The sequence below is a fragment of the Electrona antarctica genome (genome assembly GCF_951216825.1).
Source record: "Electrona antarctica genome assembly, chromosome: 10".
Classification (NCBI taxonomy): Eukaryota; Metazoa; Chordata; class Actinopteri; order Myctophiformes; family Myctophidae; genus Electrona; species Electrona antarctica.
The window spans coordinates 6,963,069-6,987,623 of record NC_136791.1 but is presented as its reverse complement, the minus strand read 5'-3'; the positions used below and the strand labels follow the sequence as shown (position 1 = coordinate 6,987,623).

The following is a 24,555-nucleotide window of genomic DNA, read 5'->3' as shown; positions in this document are numbered from 1 at the left end:
ACTGTATTAACTAACTGGTATAATTGCAATGTTTCTGGCCTAAGTTTCACATCTACTATCCTATCTAAATAAAGCTAAATCTTCCCACAATAAATGTAATGAAACCCGTAAAACAACATTATCCTGTCAAAGATCCCAGGAATAAAATAGATAAAACATGTGGAATTCTAAAGTGAACAATAGGTAGACAATAAACTGGAAATTCCATATGAATTATAATCATTGGTGTAATTCATCCATTTGCAACTCTCTGAGAGTGTATAAATGTAACCAAATGGGCCAGTTTGGTTACATTTTGTACCCTCTCAGTTAGGATTTTACTGTAGTGTAGGAGCATAATATGATGCATATACCTCATCGGAGTCGAGCAGCACTGGCAGAGCTCTGAAACGACAGACAGCAGAGGGAAACCCTGCAATTAAACCCTGCAATCTGGTCACGTATGAAAACATTTAATACACGTGTTTAACCCATTTTGGGCGGGAACCCCTTTTGGTGTTTTAAGCATTATGTTATACTTTAGCTATTGAAAAATAGCAGATCTACAAGCTCATAGCGCGGCACAGAGTGCCGCGCTATGAGCTTGTAGGTCTGCCATTTTTGAAAAATCATTAAAATGTGGCGCAAATCATTGAATATATATTTCAGAGCGAACATTTTGAACTAAAATATTTGCTTCTGGGGGGTCCCTGGAACTACATATTTTGATATGGGGGTCCGTGGCCCAATAGAGATAATTCTGGGGGTCCTTGACATGAAAAAGGTTGAGCACCACCGACATAGAAACATAGGTTTTTCAGAAAGATTTTAGGATTTAGAAGCCTTTTTTTAATCGACCTCAGTCCAAAATGGAACCCCTTTTGGTGTTAGCATTATGTTATGCTTTAGCTATTGAAAAATAGCAGATCTACAAGCTCATAGCGTGCCACCGAGTGGCACGCTACGAGCTTGTAGGTCTGCTATTTTTGAAAAATCGAAGAACCACTGACATAGAAACATAGCTTTTTCAGAAAACTGTCAGGATGTAGAAGACAATTTTAGAATCTGATCTCAGGTCAAAATGGGTTAATGATGATGCTTACACATCTGAGAGAGAGCTGGGAATGTTGTCCTCCACCCACTTCAGGTCCTCATCCTGTACAGGTGGGAAAAGAGGAAAACTGAGTAAATACTGCCATCTGTTGAAACGTTTAAGCCTTTGTTACTGTAGTAACTGTACCAAAGGGGGCAAAGCCAACATTCCATCTGCATAGAATGTTGTGAACTGGAAATATCTGACACAGTATCAGTCCATCATTCAGGAATTGAACCAATGAAAATAGTCTCTATTGGAGACACTTAGGCCCTATTTACACTGGCAGCCAAATCCAGCCTGAATCTGTGCCACATCCAGATTGGAATCTGATTTGGGGCCTTAGGCTCCATAGAAACATAGAAACCTATGGGGAAACATAGGTTTCTAGATGTGTCTGCCAGTGTAAATGGGGCCTTTGGCCCCATTTACACTGGCAGACAAATCTAGCCTGAATCAGATCTGTGCCACATCAAGATTGAAATCCGATTTGTTTAAAATGGTCACATGACTCATTTAGACAAATCTAAAGCTTTTCTTTCTTTCTTTCTTTCTTAAAGCAAATCTTTAGCTATTGAAAAATAGCAGACCTACAAGCTCATAGCACACGCTACGAGCTTGTAGGTCTGCTATTTAGGTCTGCTATTCTTTCAGAGCAAACCTTTTTTTTATTTCGACGTCAGGCCTAAATGGGTTAAACTTTAGCATTCCCACTTCATCTAGTGTAAACTCTAAACAACTATCCTCTCCTCTCTCTCTCTCCTCTCTCTCTCTCTCTCTCTCTCTCTCTCTCTCTCTCTCTCTCTCTCTCTCTCTCTCTCTCTCTCCTTCTCTCTCTCCTCTCTCTCTCTCTCTCTCTCTCTCTCTCTCTCTCTCTCTCTCTCTCTCTCTCTCTCTCTCTCCTCTCTCTCTCTCTCTCTCTCTCTCTCTCTCTCTCTCTCTCTCTCTCTCTCTCTCTCTCTCTCTCTCTATTCAATGCAATTTAAATGAAGGTAAAGTAAAACTAAAATGCACTAAACCGCGGCGAGTCGGTAAACTGGCGAGTTCTCTGGTATCCATTGAGTTCAGCCTTTTGAGTTCAGCCCTCCACAATATTTTCTGTTTCTCATTTGGCCCCTTGGGAAACATAATATAAAGAGACACTGACCGTGTTGGCAGCAGGAGACTTTACTGAGCCATTTGAATCACTCTTCGCCCTCAGCTTCATGCCGTCAGCTGTGAATAGAAAATGGGTCCGTTTTGGGACTTTTACTGCAGTTCATCATTTCAAAGCAGTGTGTATAATTGTATACTGTTAATTACCACACCTAAATTGGTGTTGGCCAGATATTCCTCGATCTCCTCGTCGTCAGAGTCGTCCATCAATGGAGTAAATGCATATCTGAGGAGATTAGAGGACAGTGAGTAACATCTTAAAGTCCCCCCCGCCCCACTGTACATATTTTTCCTTCTTTTCTAACCATGTATAATTCAGTGGTTCCCAAACTGTGGTGCGGGCACCCCTTGTGGTGCGTGCACCCCTTGTGGTGCGCGTGCACCCCTTGTGGTGCGCGTGCACCCCTTGTGGTGCGTGCACCCCTTGTGGTGCGTGCACCCCTTGTGGTGCGCATGCGCCTTCTAGGGGGTGCGCGACATGAAAAGGCTAATGGTGGTGCTATGGTTTTATTTTAAATATATTAACATATTATGTCAATATATGGCAAGTATATGCAGAATATTAGCCTGGTATCCAGCCTGCTTCGCTACGTTCGGCGGATTTTTTTTTCTCTCTTCGCTTATCAGTCTGGAAAGCCTCCCATTGGGAGGTTTTGCAGAACTACACTAGAACTACATATGTTACGTAGTCAACGTCGTTGCTGATTGGATGTTGTTCCAACGAATGAGAGTAGCGTTAGGCAACCTACGTCATCAGCCAGCGCCACCCTCCATGCTTTTGTCTGCAGTAGCTGCGCTTTGCTATGACGTCTCACTGGTGCTTTGTCCCGCCCCGCACCACAGACCAATCAGAAGCCACGTTAGGTTTCGAAGCTTTTGGCATGTCCCGCCTCCCTTGGAGATAGGAGGCTTTCCAGACTGATAAGCGAAGAGAGAAAAAAAAATCCGCCGAACGTAGCGAAGCAGGCTGGATACCAGGCTAGCAGAATATAGCCTATCCTGCATATATATGCCATATTCAGGTTCATATATATGCATAAATAGGAAATATATATAAGTCACTTCTTAGACTTATATAGTATTTGAAACAGACTTATAGCATGTCATGTAGACAGCACAATAAGTGCATTGTATGTAGTCATAGCACTTCATAGTATATATGTACAGCATAGTATAGCATATATGTGTAGTTTATATGTATAGTGTCATTATATAGATATGTTCTAGTTATAGTTTATATGTATAGTGTCATTATATAGATATGTTCTAGTCACGTTCTTAGCTTACGCATGTTTCGCGATAAATGCATTTTTTACATATGTGATGTATTCCCATGCTTTTTGTTCTTGCTTATTGTAAGTCGCTCTGGATTAAGAGCGTCTGCTAAATGCCTAAATTGTAAATTGTAAATTGTATATGTCTCTATATAGCTTATGCAATTTATATTTCCATGTGGGGGGGTGCGTCAGCTAGGTCGGGAGGTAACAGGAGGTGCATGGCCAAAAAGGTTTGGGAACCGCTGGTGTATATCAGGGGTTCTCAACCCGTGGGTCGCGACCCCTCGGGGGGTCGCCAAATTATTTTAGGGGGTCCCCAAATTATTTCACTTTTTTTCAAAAATAGCAGACCTACAAGCTCGTAGCGCGCCACTCAGTGGCGCGCTATGAGCTTGTAGATCTGCTATTTTTCAATAGCTAAATTATAACAATGCTTAAAACACCAAAAGGGGTTCCCGCCCAAAATGGTTTAAGGTTATTGTAGCAGTCAATTTATATTGGGGGTCGGGAGGGGGCGGGGCGGGGGTCCCGAGACATTGCCAAAGCATTTCCGGGGGTCCCCGGCCAAAAACGTTGAGAACCCCTGGTGTATATGATGATTTCTTCTCTTTTTTTTTGCATAGAAGTGTATATCTGTAGAAGGGTTGAAAACCACTGTCATGGAGCATGTTTGTGGATGTGTTTTATTTGAGTCCAATACTTGCCTTTGGTTGTTAGCAGACGGTCTCCATAAGAACATGATGACCAGCAGTATGATGGAGAACAAGAACCTCCAGAATGCATCATCCACCCACAGCTCTATCCAGTCCTGGTGGAATGAACCACATGGACAATGCAGTGTTATTTAACCCATTCTGACCTGAGATCAGTCCTGGTGGAATGAACCACATGGACAATGCAGCGTTATTTTAACCCATTCTGACCTGAGATCAGATTCTAACAATGTCTTCTACATCCTGACAGTTTTCTGAAAAAGCTATTTTCAAAAATAGCAGACCTACCTAGACCTACCTAGCGCGCCACTCGGTGGCGCTAGGTAGCTTGTAGATCTGCTATTTTTCAATAGCTAAAGCAGGCCTGTCGAACTCAACTTGGGGTGAGGGCCGCATTGGACAAAAGGTCACTTGATAAGGGCCACAGCCAGTTGCGGACGCGCGCTCGATGTCTCAGTCAGTCACTGCTATAACTACATATATATGTGTGTGTGTGTGTGTGTGTGTGTGTGTGTGTGTGTGTGTGTGTATATGTATATATATACACACACATTCTACTGTAATTATTAAACAATGCAATAAGGATCCCCAACAAAACATTTGAAAGTAAAACATTTCAATTTGAAGTAAAGTCATTACTTGTCTACCCGTTTACATCTGCTAATATGCAAAATATCTCCAGTTTCTGTTCAGTAATGTGTGGCTTTTGTTCTTATGTTTCAGGTGTAGATCACCTGGGAGCTATTACCATGCCAAACATTTACATCTGCAAATATGCAAAGTATCTGCAGTTTCTGTTCAGTAATGTGTGGCTTTTGTTCTTATGTTTCAGGTGTAGATCACCTGGGAGCTATATGTTATGCTTTAGCTGCTAAAGCATAACATAATGCTAACACCAAAAGGGGTTCCCGCCCCAAAATGGGTTAAAGCCTAAATCAGTAATTTCCCCCCCACAAATGTGTACACTCCCGCCCCCCTCTGGCAATGAGAAATACTGCAACTGATTTCCTCTTTACTACAAAGCATGGTGCAGCAGGCATTGTTTTTTGCTTGTTTTTCCATCGGCTCTCGGTTTAACCACTTAGTATAAACTATATAACCCAATATAGTTTGTTGGCCCCCCTCTACGCCGAGAATAGTTTGGCACCCAAACTTGTGCTGTGGGAGATATCTATAAACAACAGAATGATAATGCAGTTAAAATAGCAAAGTAATAAAAAGAAAAAAAAATACTACTGCTTAAACTTTTTTTTTTTTTAACTGACATAGCTGATAATGAGATTGTGTTAAATGCAAGCCTGTGCCTGATTCCATGGCCCAAATTGATAGATGAATACGTTTGTCAACTTTTTGTATTTATTCATAGGTACTTTGAGGTGTATTATGGATGTTGTATTTGCTGGTCCAAAATGTAACATTGACGATGTGGTATTGAAGTGTAATTTTATTTCTGCCTCTTGGCCAGTTCCCACTTGTAAAAGAGACGCAGTCTCAATGTGTTTTACTGGTTAAATAAAGGTTGAATAAAAAATAAAAAAATATCCCAGATCAGAGCTTTAAGACAGAAAAACGTAACATATAAGTGAATGGATACTCACCGACTGGCAATCTGCTAGTCTGAACTTTTTGGTTGTCCACACCATGAAAACGATGGAAGCTGAAGGAATAGAACAATCGCTAAGAACATAATTGATAGTTGAAGCCCTACTTTAAGTGAAAAAAGCACAAGGTGCCACTCACCTATGACAGCAAATATTAGAGTGTTGGTAAAGTGTCTGTAGAGGGACAACTTGACCGGGTTTCTCCTCAGCTTCAAGGTCTTTATAGTTTGTGCCAAGCTGACAAATATGTTCGTGGCAGTCAAGGTAAACATGGATTTATAGATTTACACATTGTGCAATGAGCAATGCAACACTGACTCAAGAGTTAAATGATCCCAGAGCACTGCATACAGGATCTATCAGTCTACATCAGTGGTTCACAAACTGTTTTACATGTGACCCAAAATAGAAATTAGAAGTTTGGCCGGGACCCAAACTAGTGAAAATAGCAGATCAAGCAAGCTTGTAGATGGGCTATTTCCCCTACTTCTTAATAACATGTGTACTCTAATTTATTACATTTCTTTGAGTTTTCTTTTCTTTTTCTCCTTAAATTTTTATCCCACAATTTTCACCAGTGTCAATTATCTATTGTAATCATGGGCGCTACACTTCCTCTGCCAACCTGGGGGGGCACCGGACTGACTTCTATGCATGAGGAGTCAAAGCTGCTTCTTTTCACCTGACAGGGGGGAGTTTCCCCGGTTGGACGTAGCGTGTGGAAGCAAGGAACATGTTGTTCCGACCAGTTCCTTTCCCCCACATCAGGCTGGCCAGGGGGAGGTAGTTTAGAGACCAGGATTACTGCATGTTTTTCCTGGGCATTACTGCATGTTTTTGTGTTTTTTGCCCACTGTTTGGTAACCCAGTGCTCTACATTCAAGGAGGCGAGGCTAGAGAAACACCCCAGACAGACAACAGGTATCAGCTACACACCCAAAGGATATCCACCAACAGAGAGAGGAGTCAAGCAGTGCCAGGGGAATGTTGGCCAGCAGAGCCAGGTCAGAGTCTTTGGCCTGAGAGAGAGAAGGGGACAGAGGGACCGTCACCATAGGAGAAAAGAGATGGAGAGAATAGGGGACAGAGGGAGGGACCGTCACCATATGAGAGAACGAATGGGAGAAAAGGGGACAGAGTCACATCACAAGAGAGAAGAGTCTGATGACACACAGAGGAGTCATAGGGAGAGGGACCAAAATGAGACGAGGACTAGGGCTGGGCAGTTAACTGAAAACATATCTAAACCGATATTTAGAACCAATCTGATGTGACTTAATCTTGCTCATCTGTAAGCAGTGTTTTTTCTATAATGTCACCAAATCGACACAATTAAAAGAATTCTAATAGATTATTTTATAATCGACTACTAAATCAATCAGTCACAAATAATTGTTCATTAATCGTAATCGAGGCAGAAGTATGAAATAATCATATTATTAATAAACAAGCTTCTCTCTAAAATGCACTATTTCTGTCATGAAATAAAATGCATCGCACTGGATCAGCACAGGCGCAACCCGGAAATGTAGTAGTAGAAAAAATGCCTCCGTCTGGTACATTACTTTATTAAAATGGCACAACGTGCATTTAGAGAGAAGCTGGGGACCTGGGCTTTGAGAATAGACTTTTCCCAAGGTCTAGCAAGCATTGTTTCGGTGAGTAGCTACGTCGTTTTGTATATTTCCAGGGAATTCTAAACCCAGTGGGAAAACTGCTAGAGAGCAGTGTAGTGGAGGCGTGCCCGGCAGGGCGTCAGTGAGAGACTCGCTGACCCACTGGACCAGGGCTAGATCTTCACCAGAGTGAAACAAAGATGAAAAAAAAGACCAACCAACCACCCAAAGCAACAAATGAGCCAAGTATACAAGTTAACTATCAAAAAAAAAAGATAATGATCACACACTACTGTAAATGGTGTCCTGGGCTCAGTCAGCATCATGTTGAGTATTTTGGAAGGATATGAACCAGACGCAACCGGAGTCAAACACGGCCAGAACAATGGCTGTGATGAGAGCTGGGCCGTTGTCTCGACTCTTAGACAGAGTCTAAGAGTCCAAACCAAGAAAAGAATACAAATCATGGTGTGGAAGGACAGTAGACTGCTGCATGCGTTGAATGAAATACTCCAAAAACTATACAAGCTGACTCAAAACATCAGGTCTGTCTGTCTGTCTATCCATCTATCTATCTCCCCATCACTGACTATCAATTAGTTACTGAATTACTTATAATTCATTGCATGATGAATGGCAAACGTGTCATAAGCTTGTAAATGCTAATTTCACTATTTATTTTTATATTCTGGCAATTTTTGGAAATGTTTTAAAGTGTTTTAAAGTGGTTAAAGATTAAGAATGAATCTAACAGAAACACCATTGTTATCCAATACTACAGGCTTTTCCATACTGTGGATAATTGACTTTTATAATGACAAGTAAAGGTTTTCTCACCCCTGTAATCCTCAGAACACCTTCAATGCTAGCGAAGCCGAAGTACAAGACACCGAGCCCCACCACTCTGTGCATCACTGTTCCCAGGCGAGGTCTAGGCAGAGGGGTTTATACAAAGACATTATGGCATTACCTGACACCATTGTTACATTTAGAGCAGTGTTCATTTCTTCAGCAGATCTACTTAGTATTTTTAATAACACCATTTAGTCTTAGGGCCGATTCATACTCCTATTTTAGAGCCGAATAAAAGTCGGTTCGGCTCTGTAGAGCCTACAATGTGACGTCATTTGAGGTTCGGGGGGCGGGTACCGTCCTAAAGTCGGCTCTTCGGTGCTACTGAAAATTTCTGACGAGCCGAAATCATTTCGGCACTACGGCGCCGAAACAGCGGTAAAATAGGAGTATGAATCGGCCCCAAGTCTTCTGAAATTGTTTAAGTCTTAGTCTAGTCGACTAAATATCAAAAACCTAAGTCTTAGTACTAGATCTTGCACCACCCCTTACCCCTCATCCCTAAATGTATTTGCCATTTTTTTACCATTTTGAAAAACCTTAGAATAGTTAGTTGAAATATTTTAAAATGTTTTTCAAAATAGTACAAAATGGCAAATAAGTTTAGGGGTGGCACAGGATAGTCTTAGTCAACAAAATGAACACTGATTTAGAGGTGCGCCGGAAAAATATATGGTCTTCACACTGGATTAAGATCCAAAGCTTAAAAGGATATATTAAGGTTCCTTACACCACATTTTTCCACTATGGTGTAAGGAACCTTAATACATACTTTTAAGCATTGGAGCTTAATCCAGTGTCTAATATTAACCTCGGCCCGGCACCTGGCTGGCGTTTAGTGAGTGGATGTGCGTGCCCTATTGCCACTGATATAACTTGGAAGACTTTCACTCCAAATGACGTGATTGGTAATTGTCCAACTAACCCGATCGCAATCGATTAAAAGAGATGTTATAATGATATAATGAGTGGGCAACCTTGATCAAACCACATCTACGCAAAGACAGAAAAAATAATAAACAGTGATCAGTATCTGATGAATCAAAAGTCCTGAATGGAGCATCCCTAAATGACATGCATATACATATGTTACCGTCCATATGAACAACATTCATAGAATGAGACTTGTTGGCTTACTTTACAATGCCGTAGCCAAGGCTGACAATGATGACAAGCAACCGAGCCAAGGTTCTCTTGAGGGCGGAGACCAGCTCAGCAAAGATCAACAAGCCAGGGGCTAAAAGACAAGAGAAAATTCCAAATTTGACACACCAACATACGAGGAAGTGGCTTGGCTGCATCAGTGACCAAGTACATTTGCTCAAGTATTGCATCGTTCGAAAAAATGTTTGCTGCATTTTACTTTTACTTTAAGTATATTTTTTATTCAGGTTTTAAGGTTTTAAAGCAGAAGCCCAGGGCAAAGTATCAAAGTCACAAGTTCTGAGAAAACATCATAATCATGTAAGAGTATAGCCTTCAGTGGTTAAGTGTAGTCAGTTACAGATGAAACATTAGGTCAGACCGCTATTAAGTGCTGGAGACTCAGAGGAAATAAAGAGGAAACTCAGAGGAAACAAAACAAAAAACCTCAATTCCCTATCCCACCCTCTTTAAGTATACAGTATTTTGAATGCCAATACTTTTACTCATGTCAATTTTGTAATACAAAGTATTTCTACATTGTGACATTGCTACTTTCACTCAAGTCAAAAAGTCTGAGTACTTCTTCTACCACAGCTTGGCATAAAGCGATGAACGGTAAAGAGCGGAAACTCACAGGCAGAACCGACGGTGTTGGTGTTTTCGTACTCGGCGCAGAAGACTGCCTTCTCCACCATGCCCAGGAAGATGACGCCTGCTATCCAGAACTGGATCCTCAGAAGATCCTTCCAGTAGCAGGCCGCCCACATGAACCACAGCAGGGCATACAGGATGTACACCACGCACATCACCATGTAGAACTACACACGGCCAAACAAAAGGGTTTTATACAGACATTAGAAATACAACGGCAGAATTCCAGTGAGGCCAAATGCAATGGCTATCAGATACATTGGAGAACTTTCTTGTGACCACCGCGCTCTGACTTACATGTATGGTGCGCTACGAGCTTAAATCAACAATGTAGAATAGGTAAAGTGTCGCACACACCAAGAATGCATTTTCAAAAGATTCGGCTATGCAGCCTTCATCAGTGATGAAGGCTGGATAGCCGAAACGTTCAAACGTCTGTCCTGTGATATCGAGAAGAAATCTTTACAATATCAGATACATTAGAAATTATGTTTATATAGTGTTACACTCAAAGCATGCCATGAGACAAACTGCTTCTTGTCTTGTTGTAATAAAAGCCTGTGTAATTCAGTTCCTCTGATGATGATTCTTGATAAGGCTCATGGCATGAGCGGTTTTCTGATACACTATGTTGTACTGCAATGATATAATAATAATATTTAATTCACTTACAATCATGAGAGGATATTCTGTAATGGAAATGAATCCGTGGGTGCCTTTCATGATGATGTTAACTGGAAAAACAAAATCGGGGATTATTTGAAAATGAAGTAGAACATTACAAAAAAAAGTAAAAGAAAGAAAAGAAAACTGAATAACTGATAATATAACAGATTCAATATCAAATATCAAAATACAAATTATTAGTAGTGTCAAAAATAATCCATTCAGGAAATGCATCGTGATTCGCCCGTGGATGATTCTGCATCGATGCAGCAATATGACAATCGATCATAGCCTAAACATACCAGTAAGACGCCTAAGGGCGAGGTCGCGTGCACGCATCCGCCTTGTTGACGGCAGACTGTTTGGCGAGCACTGGCGCTTTGGCATGGGGGGGGTCAGATCAACATGGAATGAATTCTATACTGGCCATATAAAAGGAGCATGTTTTGAGTGTATAGAGTTTGATGAGGTCAGATCAACATATGGAATGTCAGAAAAGGTCAGCTACATATATGGAGATCTAAGGGTGGTAGCGGGGACATTCTCTTGATTATTCAAGGTTTGATGGGGGCCGGGCCTTAATTTTTGGGCCTGTTGAGAACTCTAGTTTTCGCCGGCTGCCGGGCACGGCTGCACTAATAACTTTGGGGCAGGCCCGTCTAGAGTTTGAATGGACAGGTATCAGTCAAAAGGGAGACATCGAAGAGGAAGGATGGATGGGGAAGGATCAACATATGGAATGTCAGAATCCATAAGGTCTAAGGGTTTGAGGTCAGATGTAGAGTTGCTGGCCAATATTGATGACCTCCATATATTATGGGCTTAATTGCAAAAGCAGATTGTGCATTTACTATGACATCAGGGATCTCCATCCCTGATGATGTCACAAGACCTGGGCACCATATATGGGGGCATTCCCATATATGGGGATGATTTACTTTACTTACTTAATCATGATTTGATATAAAGCTGTACTATCAAATAGTTTAAACACTTTCAAACCGACATCCCCATTTTGGGCATGTCATTATAGTTGACATTTTTCATTATAGTTGACATTTGTCGCAAAACACAGCGCATTATAGGAGCTTGTAGAACGGCCATTTTCTCAACAAAGCATAAAATAGGACATACGTGGTTAACCCATTTTGGGCGGGAACCCCTTTTGGTGTTTAACATTATGTAATTTAGCTATTGAAAAATAGCAGATCTACAAGCTCATAGCGCGCCACCGAGTGGCGCGCTACAAGCTTGTAGGTCTGCTATTTTTGAAAAATCGTGAAAATGTGGCGCAAATTTGGAATAAATTTTTTCAGAACAAACGTTTTTAACTCAAATCTTTGCTTCTGGGGGGTCCCTGGAACAACATATTTTCAGATGGGGGTCGGAGGCTAATTACATATAATCTTGGGGGTCCTTGACATGAAAATGTTGGAGAATGACTGACATAGAAACATGTTTTTTTCAGAAAACTGTCAGGATCTAGAAGACATTTGTAGAACTTTCCCAGGTCAAAATGTTGTTAAAGGAGCCATTCATGAACTGACCTGTTAAATTCCAGTTGGCCTCTGGTTTATTTGAGGTGATCTTGACAACCAGTAGATGCGGCCCATCCTTCCATGTGGTGGCGATAGTGTCCTCTTTCATCTTGCTGTCCACATCACCACTGCTGCTGCTACTGGCAAACTCGTCAGTTATCCATCTGGTGTAATTTTCATCCTGGAAAACCACAAAAATAAAAGTCACTTCACGACGTTGATCCCTGCCCATCAAAGCACCCGTCTGAGCCCATTAGGACTTTTTTGTATCCTGGAAAAATCACAAAACATGTTTAAAGTACAGGTAAAAAAGTTAATCAAACTAATTGATTTATCTATTATAAAATATTATCGATAATTTAATAAGATAATCAATTCATAATCCCCATCTTGGGCATGTTGAAAGGTAAAAGAAAAAGTAGAAACAATTAGAAAAAGTGCACAAAAATAGTGACCTTAATCTATTAACCAATTATTGTTATTTTTATTTCGTACTTTTGTACTTGTCAAATAATGGTGTCATGCAAAAATTGTGAAGCTAGTCAATCAATCTTACATTACAAAAACGTATGTACAAAAACCCCCACTACTAATGCCCTCCTTGTGTCTGGCACTGATAAAAAAAAGCTATCATAAAACCACAATTATTTAAAAGTTCTTATCAAGTTCATGGTCTGGTCTGAACTGAAGTCCATAATTAAAAACAAAGTCAAATGTATTTTCTTACTGTTGGGGCCCCCTCAATAGGGGGAGACACTTTGCGTGGCTGTGCCTTGGCTTTCTGGAAAAAAAACAACATTGACAAATGAAGAACTTAAGGTATGACTTGTGATAATATTCAAACTATATTAGAGTCAGTGTAAGGTAAAAGGGAGTATAATACACTCCCATTTCCAAACATTATGCATGCTTGATATTTGCTTCTATTTATGTCTTATATTACACAAGACTACATACACACTTTACACTTATTTGTTTTGATATTGTTACTCCATTTCATTCAATTATGTAATAATTTCACCCACTCTTAACACCTTTAAACTTATGATATGACAATGAAGTTGAGAGGAAGTTGTCTTACGCGGAGCATGGTAAAGGAGTGCAGTCCACTGTTACACGTTAAGGGGCTGTGATGGTGTTCAATGTATTCTCCTGGTCCCAGGGGGTTAGGGTCCATGCTCTCCCCTCGACTCAAAGGTGTTTTCTCATACATTTCCTGAGTAAAAAGACAGGCACGATTCACATGACCAATGAAGCTCCAATAAAGACCCAAAGCTTAGTCCAAGAGCAGAGTCCCAAGGATTACTAGTTATTACAAAGTGCAGTGAGCGCTGCTTTACTTACGTCAATATTATTGAATTCATTGTGACATGGGTAGTACTTTAAATACCACTGGATGGTCAAAGTCACCTCTTCTGGACAGCCAAAGGATACGACTGACAAATGGAGACAAAAGCATTCATTTGAATGAAGAAAAATCATGAAATCAAACCAATACCATTTTAACATCAATCTAAAATATGAAAGCCTACACGGCGACATTGTACGCTTGATGCAGTCAACATGCAGTAGAACATATAGTAGTAATATTATACATCCTACCTTTCAATTTAACATCAGTGTCTTTATACATTGATTTCCTTAACAGCAATGGTCTTGAGGTCTGTGACGGATTTAACAGAGAGAGAGAGAGAGAGAGAGAGAGAGGTGTGAGACAATCCCCTGAACACCATGGCATCTCACCTTTCACTGCAACTTGATATGGAGGCAGCAGGCAGGGCACAATCACAGTGGAAAAGACTGGAACTTTTTCACTACACTGAAATATTGATGAAAGCCACTAAGCCAGCTAGTTCTCCAAGTTCACTATGTCTTAATGTCAATACTGATAATTTCTTAGTGAGTATCGCTGACGTGGGGATCTGGAGATCTTGTTTAAGATGATTGCACTATACTGTATGTCTCTCACTCTCATAGGAGCTAAATTAAACCGGCTAACTGCTATTGATGACAGGAAAAAGGCTGCCTAACCCCGGCTAAAGAACAAGTCAGACAAGTCTTGGCTTGTCCTGCGGTCCGTCTTGTCTGTCAGTCACATTGTTACGTCCATGTTTATCGGCAAAACAGGCAAACAGCCAATGTGACAACTTTACTACACAGCTGTTGTCACAACACAAAGGACTCTACACATTCCTTGATTCAAGTCACAAGCATTGCATGACCTGCTTGCTAGCGGTTTTAGCACAACAAGCTAGCCCCTGGCTGATCATAACACTAGCATGTTTGATGCTTGTGTACTCACGTTGACAACGGCAACGGTCCACTGTCCCGTCTCTGGCGCGCCCGTGACGGTGTCCCCCTTGCTCAGTAAAATGGTTGTCAACAGGTAGAGGACAATGGGGCTGAAAGCTGCCGTGGAGGGACGCACACACATCATCCACGTCCTCATCTTCACACCAACAGCCATGATGATACTATAATGGTGATGGTTGGTCGCAGCCTGATGCGCATGCGCACCACCACAACACCTGAGACCCACGTCACACAAAACAGTAGTCAGCCTGTCCTCTGCTCTGGTCAGAGCCATGCGATGTTACTGAATACATGATTGATCTAGTAACAATTTTATTCAGAATCATATATATTGTCACATCACAGGTGTATAGATTTAAAATAGTGTTTTTTGTATAAAGTAACCCATTTGATATTGCATCAGTTAGTTCAAACCATAGACTGTAGAAAACCCTGTGATCGAATATGCATTTGTCAAAGGAGACAATTTTGTCCAGCTACTGTAATAGCGTAATAAATATTATGATTTGATTATATTAGCACTATATTATATTGATAATGTTGCTCCCAGCTAACGCGCATGTTGCAGGATCTTGGATCCTATGAAATATCTCATGTAACAATAAATGTCCATTTTCAAGGTCATTCAAGGTCAGAGCATTCTTCTGGTAGTCTCATGTCATTGGTTAGTTGCAACCATTGCAACCCACCACTCCACTTAGGTCCAGATGTTGACAGCCCCTAATTTGTAAATTTCTTTAGTTTAGGTTTTATGTTATAGGTGTTACTGGTGTTGGTACAGTCAGCCTGGCTATCAATACCACAATCAAAACCTCTCTAACCTCTAACAGTTTTAATGGAGTTGGTACAACATATGTTCAGGAGGAAGGCCACGCTTTCAAGCTAAGATCGGTGACCTCCTCTGCCACCATGCCATGCTAATTATATTCCTAGCCTCAGGTATCTAGCTCACCACCTTCTCCACAGCTACAATCAACTCCACCATTTACCTGCTATGACTACTGATGCCAGCTCCACCCTCGCCACTCACCGAGGCCCTGCTGCCATGGCAACCGCCTAGCTCTGCCCTATCACCACCCTCGCTCCATCAAGGGAAGAGTATATATGCCAGCCTGTTTCACCAGCCACTCGTGCATCGTATCTCGTACCCCTCCCTCCCTCCCGCTTCTTTACTAACTCTCGTTCTCCAGTTTCAGGTTCCAGACGGGGGTCTCGGATTGGGGGCGTGTCCTCGTACGATCAAAAGGACGCCCCGCTACTCAGACCCCAGGCCAAACACTCAGGGCATCCTACCCCCCCGGAACCCGGCCTTCGTCCGACCCCCCCCCCCCCCCCCCCCCCCCCCCCCCACATACAGGGCTTGCCCTCATCCTCCACCTCCCCCCAGGGGCCTAGTCTTCACCATCATCCTCTCCCCCCTCACTCCCTCCCCCCCCCCCCGTAACGCCAACTCATCCCACGCAAATCAAACTCAGACAATAAACTCAGTTTTGTGTTTTTATTGAAGTTCAGAAGTTCTCAGAAAATGTCAAACAAAAAATAATGACACTCAATGCTTCATGCATGCATAATCAATTAAAAAGGAAGGGAAAACACCCAAATAGAAAAAGTTCAGCTCAAAACATAAAAAAAAAACTGTTTTACTTCATGCCTGACACCTACACATACACAGGTTAAGGGTGCCAGGGGGTGGACACCAGTTTTGGTCATGGGTGCCACTTTTCCCATTATAAATAAAATAAAGAAAATGTAATTCTATTGTGCATGTCATAACCTGATCACCAGATTAGAGGAATTTTCAAAAACATGGATTCAAAAAAAGAAAAAATATATATTAAAAAAGAAAAAAAAACGTCTTAACGTCCCTGGCACTTAAACTAGGGATTTACAAAATTTCTTTAGTTTAGATCAAACATTTACATCTGCATTACATATGCAGGCCTACTTTCAGCAAATCAAACTCAGACAATAAACTCAGTTTTGTGTTTTTATTGAAGTTCAGAAGTTCTCAGAAAATGTCAAACAAAAAATAATGACACTCAATGCTTCATGCATGCATAATCAATTAAAAAGGAAGGGAAAAAACCCAAATAGAAAAAGTTCAGCTCAAAACATAAAAAAAAAAAACTGTTTTACTTCATGCCTGACACCTACACATACACAGGTTAAGGGTGCCAGGGGGTGGACACCAGTTTTGGTCCTGGGTGCCACTTTTCCCATTATAAAGAAAATGTAATTCTATTGTGCATGTCATAACCTGATCACCAGATTAGAGGAATTTTCAAAAACATGGATTCAAAAAAAGAAAAATATATATTAAAAAAGAAAAAAAAACGTCTTAACGTCCCTGGCACTTAAACTAGGGATTTACAAAATTGAAAAACATTTAAATAGATTTAAAAAATTGAACATTTAAGCATTGTTAGACCTACTTTAGCCATTAAAAAAAAAGAATATCGTGAATATATGGCAAAAATCTTTGAATATACATTCTTTCACAGCAAATGTTTTTAACTCGTATCTTTGCATCTGGGGGGCCTGGAACAACATGTTCAGATGGGGGTCCGCGGCCAAATACAGATAATTCCAGGGGTCCTTGACAAGGTTTCAGAAAACTGTTCGGCCTAAATAGATATTTACAAAATGTGGTCACATTATAAAGCATATATCTAAATGACAGAGCGTTGCGCATAGACCCGCCTGGCAGCAGTTTAATGCAATTTATTTGTGTGAGTTATAAGTATTTTTTGTTGAATTACTCATGACAAAGTTGAAAAGCCAACAGTATGCATTTCCATAACATAAACAAGCAGCACACTAACAAACAATTCACTAGTTCTTTGTTTCAATCATTTTGTTACGATTATTTTTCCTGATCATCTTCTTAAATACACTAGTTTGAAACTATACTGCGTCATATGCATACAAACATCTGTCGCGTGAAGCATCAAAACATTAGAAAGTAGGCTAGCCGGCGTATCAGATTGTGAAAATATAATAAAATTATAGAAATAACTAGTGTATTGTCTGCATGTGCTGCTTGCTTATTTAATGGACATACATACTGTTGACTTTGTCATGACTAATAAAAAAAATAACTAGGTATAACTCGCACAAATAAATTGCATTAAACAGTGCTGCCGGGCGGGTCTTTGCGCAACCACTCCGTCATTTAGATATATGCCATTTATAAAGGGCCGATGGTGGAAGATGTCCAGTAGATGAGCAGCCAGGCTCTTCACTTCAGGCTTGTACAGTTCAAGAGCGCAAGAACTTCAACCAAGAGAGACTCGCTTCTTTGTCGTAGTCGCAATCCAGTGAATCCACTTCATAGACGGTATCCAGTAGAGGAGCAGCCAGGCTCTTCAGTACAGACGACTGCAGCTCGGGGAGGAGGGCGATCTCCATCTGCCTGCTCTGCGAGTACTTGCTCCTGACAGCCTAGGTGGAGAGGGTACATTTGCATTAGTATACATCTACAGCAGGGGTCTTCCAACATTTTTCAGTTGCAGATTAAACTTTCATAGATTTCAGACTTGTTTGACAACACCATCAGTGTTGTAAATACTTGGTATGTCATCTTCACGTTTACTTGTGGATTTGACCACTTATACCCTCAATACTTGGAAAAAAGAGCAGATAAAGTTCAGAGCCAATGTCAAGTTTTCCCTCTACACAAAGCCTTTGCCGAAAAAAATCCACAATCCACAAGCTACCAACGCCTCGCAGTGGGAGGCTTTGTGAGCTTGTAGCTTAGCTCTTAAAAATAGGAAGGCTAGGGAAGAAGAGTTTTTTTTATGTTGAAAGTTCCTATCCCACAAATATTTGGCAGTCCCCCTTGATCTACAGTATTTAATCATCCCCATGGTGCTCCATTAACTTCCAAATACTTTTCGCCAACTAACCTGGAACTCTGTTCTCTCATCGTTGGCGACAATCACATTCTTTACCATCTGGTGCATGATCGGCTGTAGGTGAGCCTCGTCGTATGTGGTGTAGTACTTTTCTGTAGGAGTCTGCAACACATGAAGCAAAAACAAATTAGAACTCAGACAAACCGTCATTCTAGCCATCTGTTGCCTACTATTATAAGCGAAAATCCACGTCCCCACATCAGTTCAGTCTATTAAACTCACCCATGGCGTGCCATCCAGCAGACTCTGGGAGAGGCAGAGGGAAGCAGCAGAGATCTCAGAGGGCCGGTAGTGAACCATCTTGTAGTCTAGGAGCGTCAACTCCATCAGATACTTGGCCAGCGCGTAGATCTTCATACTAGCCTAGAACAGAGTAACAGACAAACACTATTGAAAAGCCCAAAACAGTATTGTCATATCAGATTCGAAATTAGAATAGTTTTTTTTATAAACCAGAAAACGATGAAATATGAACAACATTCCTAGGTGAATTGAAACGCAATTTCTGAAGCCTGATGTGACCGATTAACACTTTAAAGGTGGTCTATAATGCATCAAAATTGCATTTATAATCCACGCATAAGGCTTCATAACACTAGTTATAAATGTTAGTCATGCAGGACAACTTCTAGAAGTTCTAAAAAGGTTTACATGTTCCAAGTGCTGGTTATAATAAAGTAAAGTCTTTTACCAATCTGCTGTTCTGCCGAGCTTATAATGCATTATGACCAGAACTTGTTAGAGTTTCCCTACATTGCGGCATTGATACTTTTACTATGACTATGTGAACAAAAACTCACGGTTGCAGCCTTGGAAGCTCTCTTGAGGAAGTGCAACGGCAGTGGGCTCCCCAGCTCAAAGTTGAGGGCCTTCAGAATCACCTGCTCCATCGATCTAATCTGAGTGGGTGTGCAGGCGTCGTCTGTGAGCCGGGCAAAGTGCCAGACCTTTGGGGCACCTCTTTTCAATGACTCGTACTTTGAGGCGAGCAGCATGGCAGTGACACCAACAAGCTGCAGTATCGTTGCTGAAACCGGCTGAACCTGTAATAAATAGAAAACACATTTAAAAAAAATAGCAAAACACGAGCAGATAAAATATGCAAACAATTGTGTAAATTGACAATTGCCCGTACCTGCAGAAAACGATCCAAGATGGCAACTGTAAGATACAGTGTCTCCTGCCGAAGCGACAACACTGAATGAACGTTGATCAGCCAGTCGATTAGGCGAGCTCGCATGAGTGGCGTTATCGCCGTTATGTCGTAGCCCTTCATGTAATCGGGTCTCACAGCATGACGTACCTGTACAAACAAAATATGTCATTACACTCCTGCAAGACACCAGGTCACATCATGGAATAAAACAACACTCACCCCAAAACATGCAGGGTCAAATCTGGCAAACTCACCACCAGGTATTCCTAAACATTAACCTCAGTAAATCTATAGCTAAACCCAACATTATTCCAAAACGTAACTTCAGTAAAACTATGCCGTCCCTAAACTTAACCTCAGTAAAAACCAATACAAGAACCGCTGGGGGAGAGCGGTCCGGAGGAAAATGGGGTGAGTGTGTTTTGGGTCGAGCATTCCAGGTACCACATAAAAAAAGTAAAGTGTCTCTGGCACCACGTACCTCTAGATCCATTAGGTATGCATATATGTCTTTCACATATTCAGAACATAGCTCGGGCATGTCTGATTCCCCTTCATCAATGTCCATGATCTGCGGATCATCAACATGCGCAGGTTCTGGAACAGGAGAGGGAGCAACTTGAGGAAGTGGCTGTGCTGGCTTAACAGCTACTTTGCGTTTCTTCTTCAAAGGCTTGGTCACTCCATTCTTCTGAGAAGGACAAAAAATATATAAGAGTTTAAAAAATTTCTTCAGGGTTAAACTGACTCTTGATCATCAACTACAGTAAAACTACCTAACTAGTGTCAGGCCCGGCACCACAAGGGGTCAAAGGGGGTACTTGACCCCTCAACCCGACCTCCTTTTTTAATAATGTCAATAATAAAATATAAAACTACATTTTGTGCTGGATTGGTTTTCTAGTGATATTTGGCAGTGATATTCACTAGCAGCACTGGTTATAACAACTCGAAACATGCTGCTACAAACAAAAACATGTATTGTACAGGCATGCAAGGAACATCTAGCACGACTTGCCGCACCCAAGCCGTGCTACTCATACGCTGAGTTGGTGCCGGTGCCCGGGAATCGAACCCATGAACTTGTGGTCCAAAGGCGAGAGCTCTACCGACTGAGCTACCCTGAGTATATTTTCTGCCAAATATTTTCTGCGGCCGAATATTCGGTGCATCACTACCGTACACATTTTTAGTGAAGATCAAAATCAACTCTTATACCTGCTTGGGCTCCGGCATGGGGATGAGGTCCTCGGGGGCCCACACCACCGTCTGAGCGAACGGCGGCCGCTGCAGCACCACGTCCACCCGGATGTGGCTGAACTGCTTCAGCTGGCAGCGGGGGTCTCTCAGCGCGGCGCCGGGCCTGGCGTCCAACGGGATGAGGGCCGCCCTGTCTACATGGGTGGTGGTGGACCTCTTTCTTCTCCAGGCTGCACGTCTCCTGATGACAGGCATGCAGACACTCTCCTCCTCTGCAGGGTCCTCCACGACCCTCCACTGTTCAGTAAAAAGAAAAGAAAAAATGCATTTAAAAGGCAAGTTACATTTATTTATACATGAAGTAAAATCAGACAGAAGTAGCATGTGCTTAAATTCATATTTAGAAAATGTTTCAGATGTCAAACATTCCTGAGATGGTGGAATGACGATGGTCATGGGGAGGGGAAGGGGAGCCTTCTGAAGGCTTCATGGGCAAAGTTAATCAACAAAAAGGGTCAAAATGACCTCTCAGACATGAACAGAAAGTGCATTTTCAGATGAGATACCAATGTTATCCAATCAGGAAGAACTCAAACAGGATAAATGCGTGAATTTGGAAGTGATGGAGCCAAAAAGATGTATAATTAACATTTTAGCTGACATTACTTCCACCATTGAATTAGTCATGACGCAACATCACCCCTTTGTGTACCTTGCTACATGTACAACGTTAACGTCTACAAAAAGGTTCAGACTTCAAATAAAGTGCTCACCCCCGGGTCACGGATGTTATAATGTTGCTCGTGCGGGTATTAGCACCGGTGCATTCCGTATTGTTCAATAAAAAGCATTTTAATCCGATCGCCGGCCATTTTCTCAGTCTTTGCCAAGCTTTCAACTACGCGCACCTATCGGTTGGGAGGTGTATTGGACGTTAATACATTTGTTGTTTTTTTAAGAAAATGGCCGGCGGTCGGTTTAAAATGCTTTTTATTTTACAATACGGAATGCACGGGTGCCAATAACCCGTCCGCGCAAAATTCTAACATCCGTGGCCCGGGGGTGAGCACTTTATATTTGAAATCTGAACGCTTATGTAGACGTTAACGTTGAAAGTAGCACGGTGCTCAAAACAGAGTGAAGTTCCGCCATTACGCTCGACGAGCGCCGTGGACCCGTGACTGGACTGCCAGCCAGCCAGCCTCAGAACCTCTCACTCGATAGCCTATACTACAAGCTTACAAGTTAACAACGCCCCCAGGATGCTACAGGTTGTTGTAGATCGTATTTAAATGACATGACCGTTCAACGGGGGCATTGCATCGTTACATTAAAAAAGAGAGGTTTTTCCACGGGACCACGAGAAACATGACCGTTGTGAGTTGAACGACGGCGGTATTGCATAATTGTTACACTCAAATAAAAAGCCACAACGAGTTTTAAACATGGCCTAGCTTAGCCGTGAGCCTACTTGCCTGGTAGACGTTGAACCTCTGGGAAGATGTCTCGTTGACGTTGATCACCTGGATGGCGTGCTGCTGCATTCTGTAGCAAGGTTTCAATCAATAAATCAATGAATCAAAATCTGATGGAGTTAGGAGCTGCCAGCTGGGGATATGTCGGCTTGTCCAAATTGGAATTGCAAAGTCAAGTTCCTCCTTGCAACAGTGGAACTAACTCACAGTCAGTAACACACAGAGTAAGTGAGGTTAAGGTACTGGGCTCAGTATTTATTGGGTTTGCTGTAAAGGGTCCAGACGATCGGCAATTCATTACCATTATGCATTATGCATGTACTGAATAGTGCAAATGGCCCTGATGCCAGGGCCATTTGGGGCCATTTGCAATGGAATGTCTGTCAACTCAATAGGCTGTGTTTTTATGCCAAATAAATGTTTGGATTTAGATTCAGAATCATGACAAACCCTATAGTTTGATCCTGGATTGTTTTTGTGCAAAACTGATGATTGCAATGGATTCAGAATCATGAAAAACCCCTAGTTTGACTCCACACATTCCAGATTGGACATTATAGCACGCTCACTGTAAAACAGATGTTAAACTAAAACCAAAACACAACAGCAAACACAACACAACAAAAAAACAGGAAATCATCATCACAAATGAGGTAAAAAGAGAAAAGCAAGTATTGTAGTGTACACTTCCATTTGTATAAAAATATGTGGTTTTATTTGTTACACTAGACTAGTACGGTTGTGTAATGTGTGGTAAATGTTGGATGACTGACTGTGTGTTAGTTCCACTGTTGCAAGAAAACACAATCAAACATCATAATTTAAAGTTAAAGTGTATTTACTGAGGTTATTTTTGTTTTGAGATCTCCTTAAGTCATTGCCAAACACTGTACTGTATATGGGTCACGCAGATTGATTTGATTGAAGTATTTATTAACAGTTTGCAGAATTACAGTAGCCTACATTTCAAGCACAACTCAATACAAAAAGTTACAGTGGTTCCCAACGTGGGGTCCGGGGACCCCTAAGGGTACCTGAGGGAGTTCCAGGGGGTCCCCAGCTAAATTATAGTTTGGAACCAAATGGACCATTATAGGTCTGTAACTCAGAGAGTGTACACAAATGTAACCAAATGGACCCGTTAGGGTCCATTTGGTTACATTTGTACACTCTCAGAGTTAAAATAACATTGATTTTACAATATAAATTGGTGTCTCAGAGATAGAAATGCCATTAAATGGGGGTCCGTAGACTAATGCATGTCAAAATGGGGGTCCTTCAAATTAAACGGGTTGAGAATCACTGCTAGAGCCGTACAAATCTTCTCTTATGAGGGGTCCCTGCAACATGGCATGTATTTTTCAAATGGGGGTCCGCGGGCTCATTAGTGTCAATTTGGGGGTCCTTGACCTGAAAAGGTTTGGGAACCACTGCTCTATTACTTCTTTGTCATTTTCTCTAAAAGCTTACACACACACACACACACACACACACAGTATACAGGTTACAGTATACACATGTATAGCAGATTGTTCTTTCATAGTATTATTTGCATTGGAATGCAGCCATTGCTATGCAGTGTGAGTTTCTGATTGCATGTGATCAGATGGAGGCTAGGTCACCATTGTTCTTAGAGCAGGTCACCATTCACCATGTGAAGGTGTGAAGCACCATCTTCTGTTCATATAATGATGCTGAATGTTTACAAAAGATGGAGCAGCTGTAACGAGTGCTGGCCGTTAGCAACGAATACTGCATGTGGAACAGAAACTGGTTTCTAAAGGGTTCAACGGTTTCTGACCAGATCACAGAATTACACACACACACACACACACACACACACACACACACACACACACACACACACACACACACACACACACACACACGTCTCCCCATAGCATGGTTCCAACGGATTGTGCGGCCCTGTCTTTCCCGGCCTAGTGGGTCTGATCGTCACCCGAGTGAGCTTGGGATACATCACTGAGGATACGTCCCAGTTGCATCCATGCAATGTATTTTCGTTCTGATGAATATATTTGACCCATAGACCTACTGTTGGGTTGTTGTTGACACAGCAAAGATAAATACATATGACCCAGTGGGAAGCCCAGTTTTAGTTGAAGTTTATTCAACTAAAATGTTTTACCTTCTATTGTTAGCATGATTGTTTTACCTTGTTGTACAGCACTTTGTAACATTGTTTTGAA

General features: G+C 41.6%; 2 protein-coding genes across 2 annotated transcripts; both read right to left on the bottom strand.

The window, feature by feature from the left end:
* Positions 1-317: 317 nt before the first annotated feature.
* On the bottom strand, positions 318-14,814 carry tmem87b (transmembrane protein 87B; the record flags this gene model as incomplete). The annotated part of the gene is made up of 18 exons (XM_079512922.1): positions 14,590-14,814; positions 13,890-13,950; positions 13,632-13,723; positions 13,369-13,503; positions 13,015-13,068; positions 12,297-12,468; positions 10,756-10,817; positions 10,067-10,250; positions 9,424-9,523; positions 8,272-8,365; positions 6,755-6,837; positions 5,958-6,055; positions 5,816-5,874; positions 4,209-4,312; positions 2,380-2,453; positions 2,220-2,287; positions 1,083-1,135; positions 318-384 (listed from the first exon to the last, which is right to left on the bottom strand). The coding sequence occupies exons 1-18, from the start codon at positions 14,752-14,754 to the stop codon at positions 318-320; spliced, it is 1,725 nt and encodes a 574-aa protein (XP_079369048.1). The 5' UTR covers positions 14,755-14,814.
* Positions 14,815-17,858: 3,044 nt separating this feature from the next.
* LOC306931520 (G2/mitotic-specific cyclin-B2-like) lies at positions 17,859-22,414 on the bottom strand (the record flags this gene model as incomplete). Its single annotated transcript, XM_079512921.1, has 8 exons — positions 17,859-18,041; positions 18,506-18,616; positions 18,737-18,877; positions 19,315-19,557; positions 19,650-19,817; positions 20,152-20,361; positions 20,889-21,167; positions 22,346-22,414. The coding sequence occupies 8 exons, from the start codon at positions 22,412-22,414 to the stop codon at positions 17,859-17,861; spliced, it is 1,404 nt and encodes a 467-aa protein (XP_079369047.1).
* Positions 22,415-24,555: the final 2,141 nt, after the last annotated feature.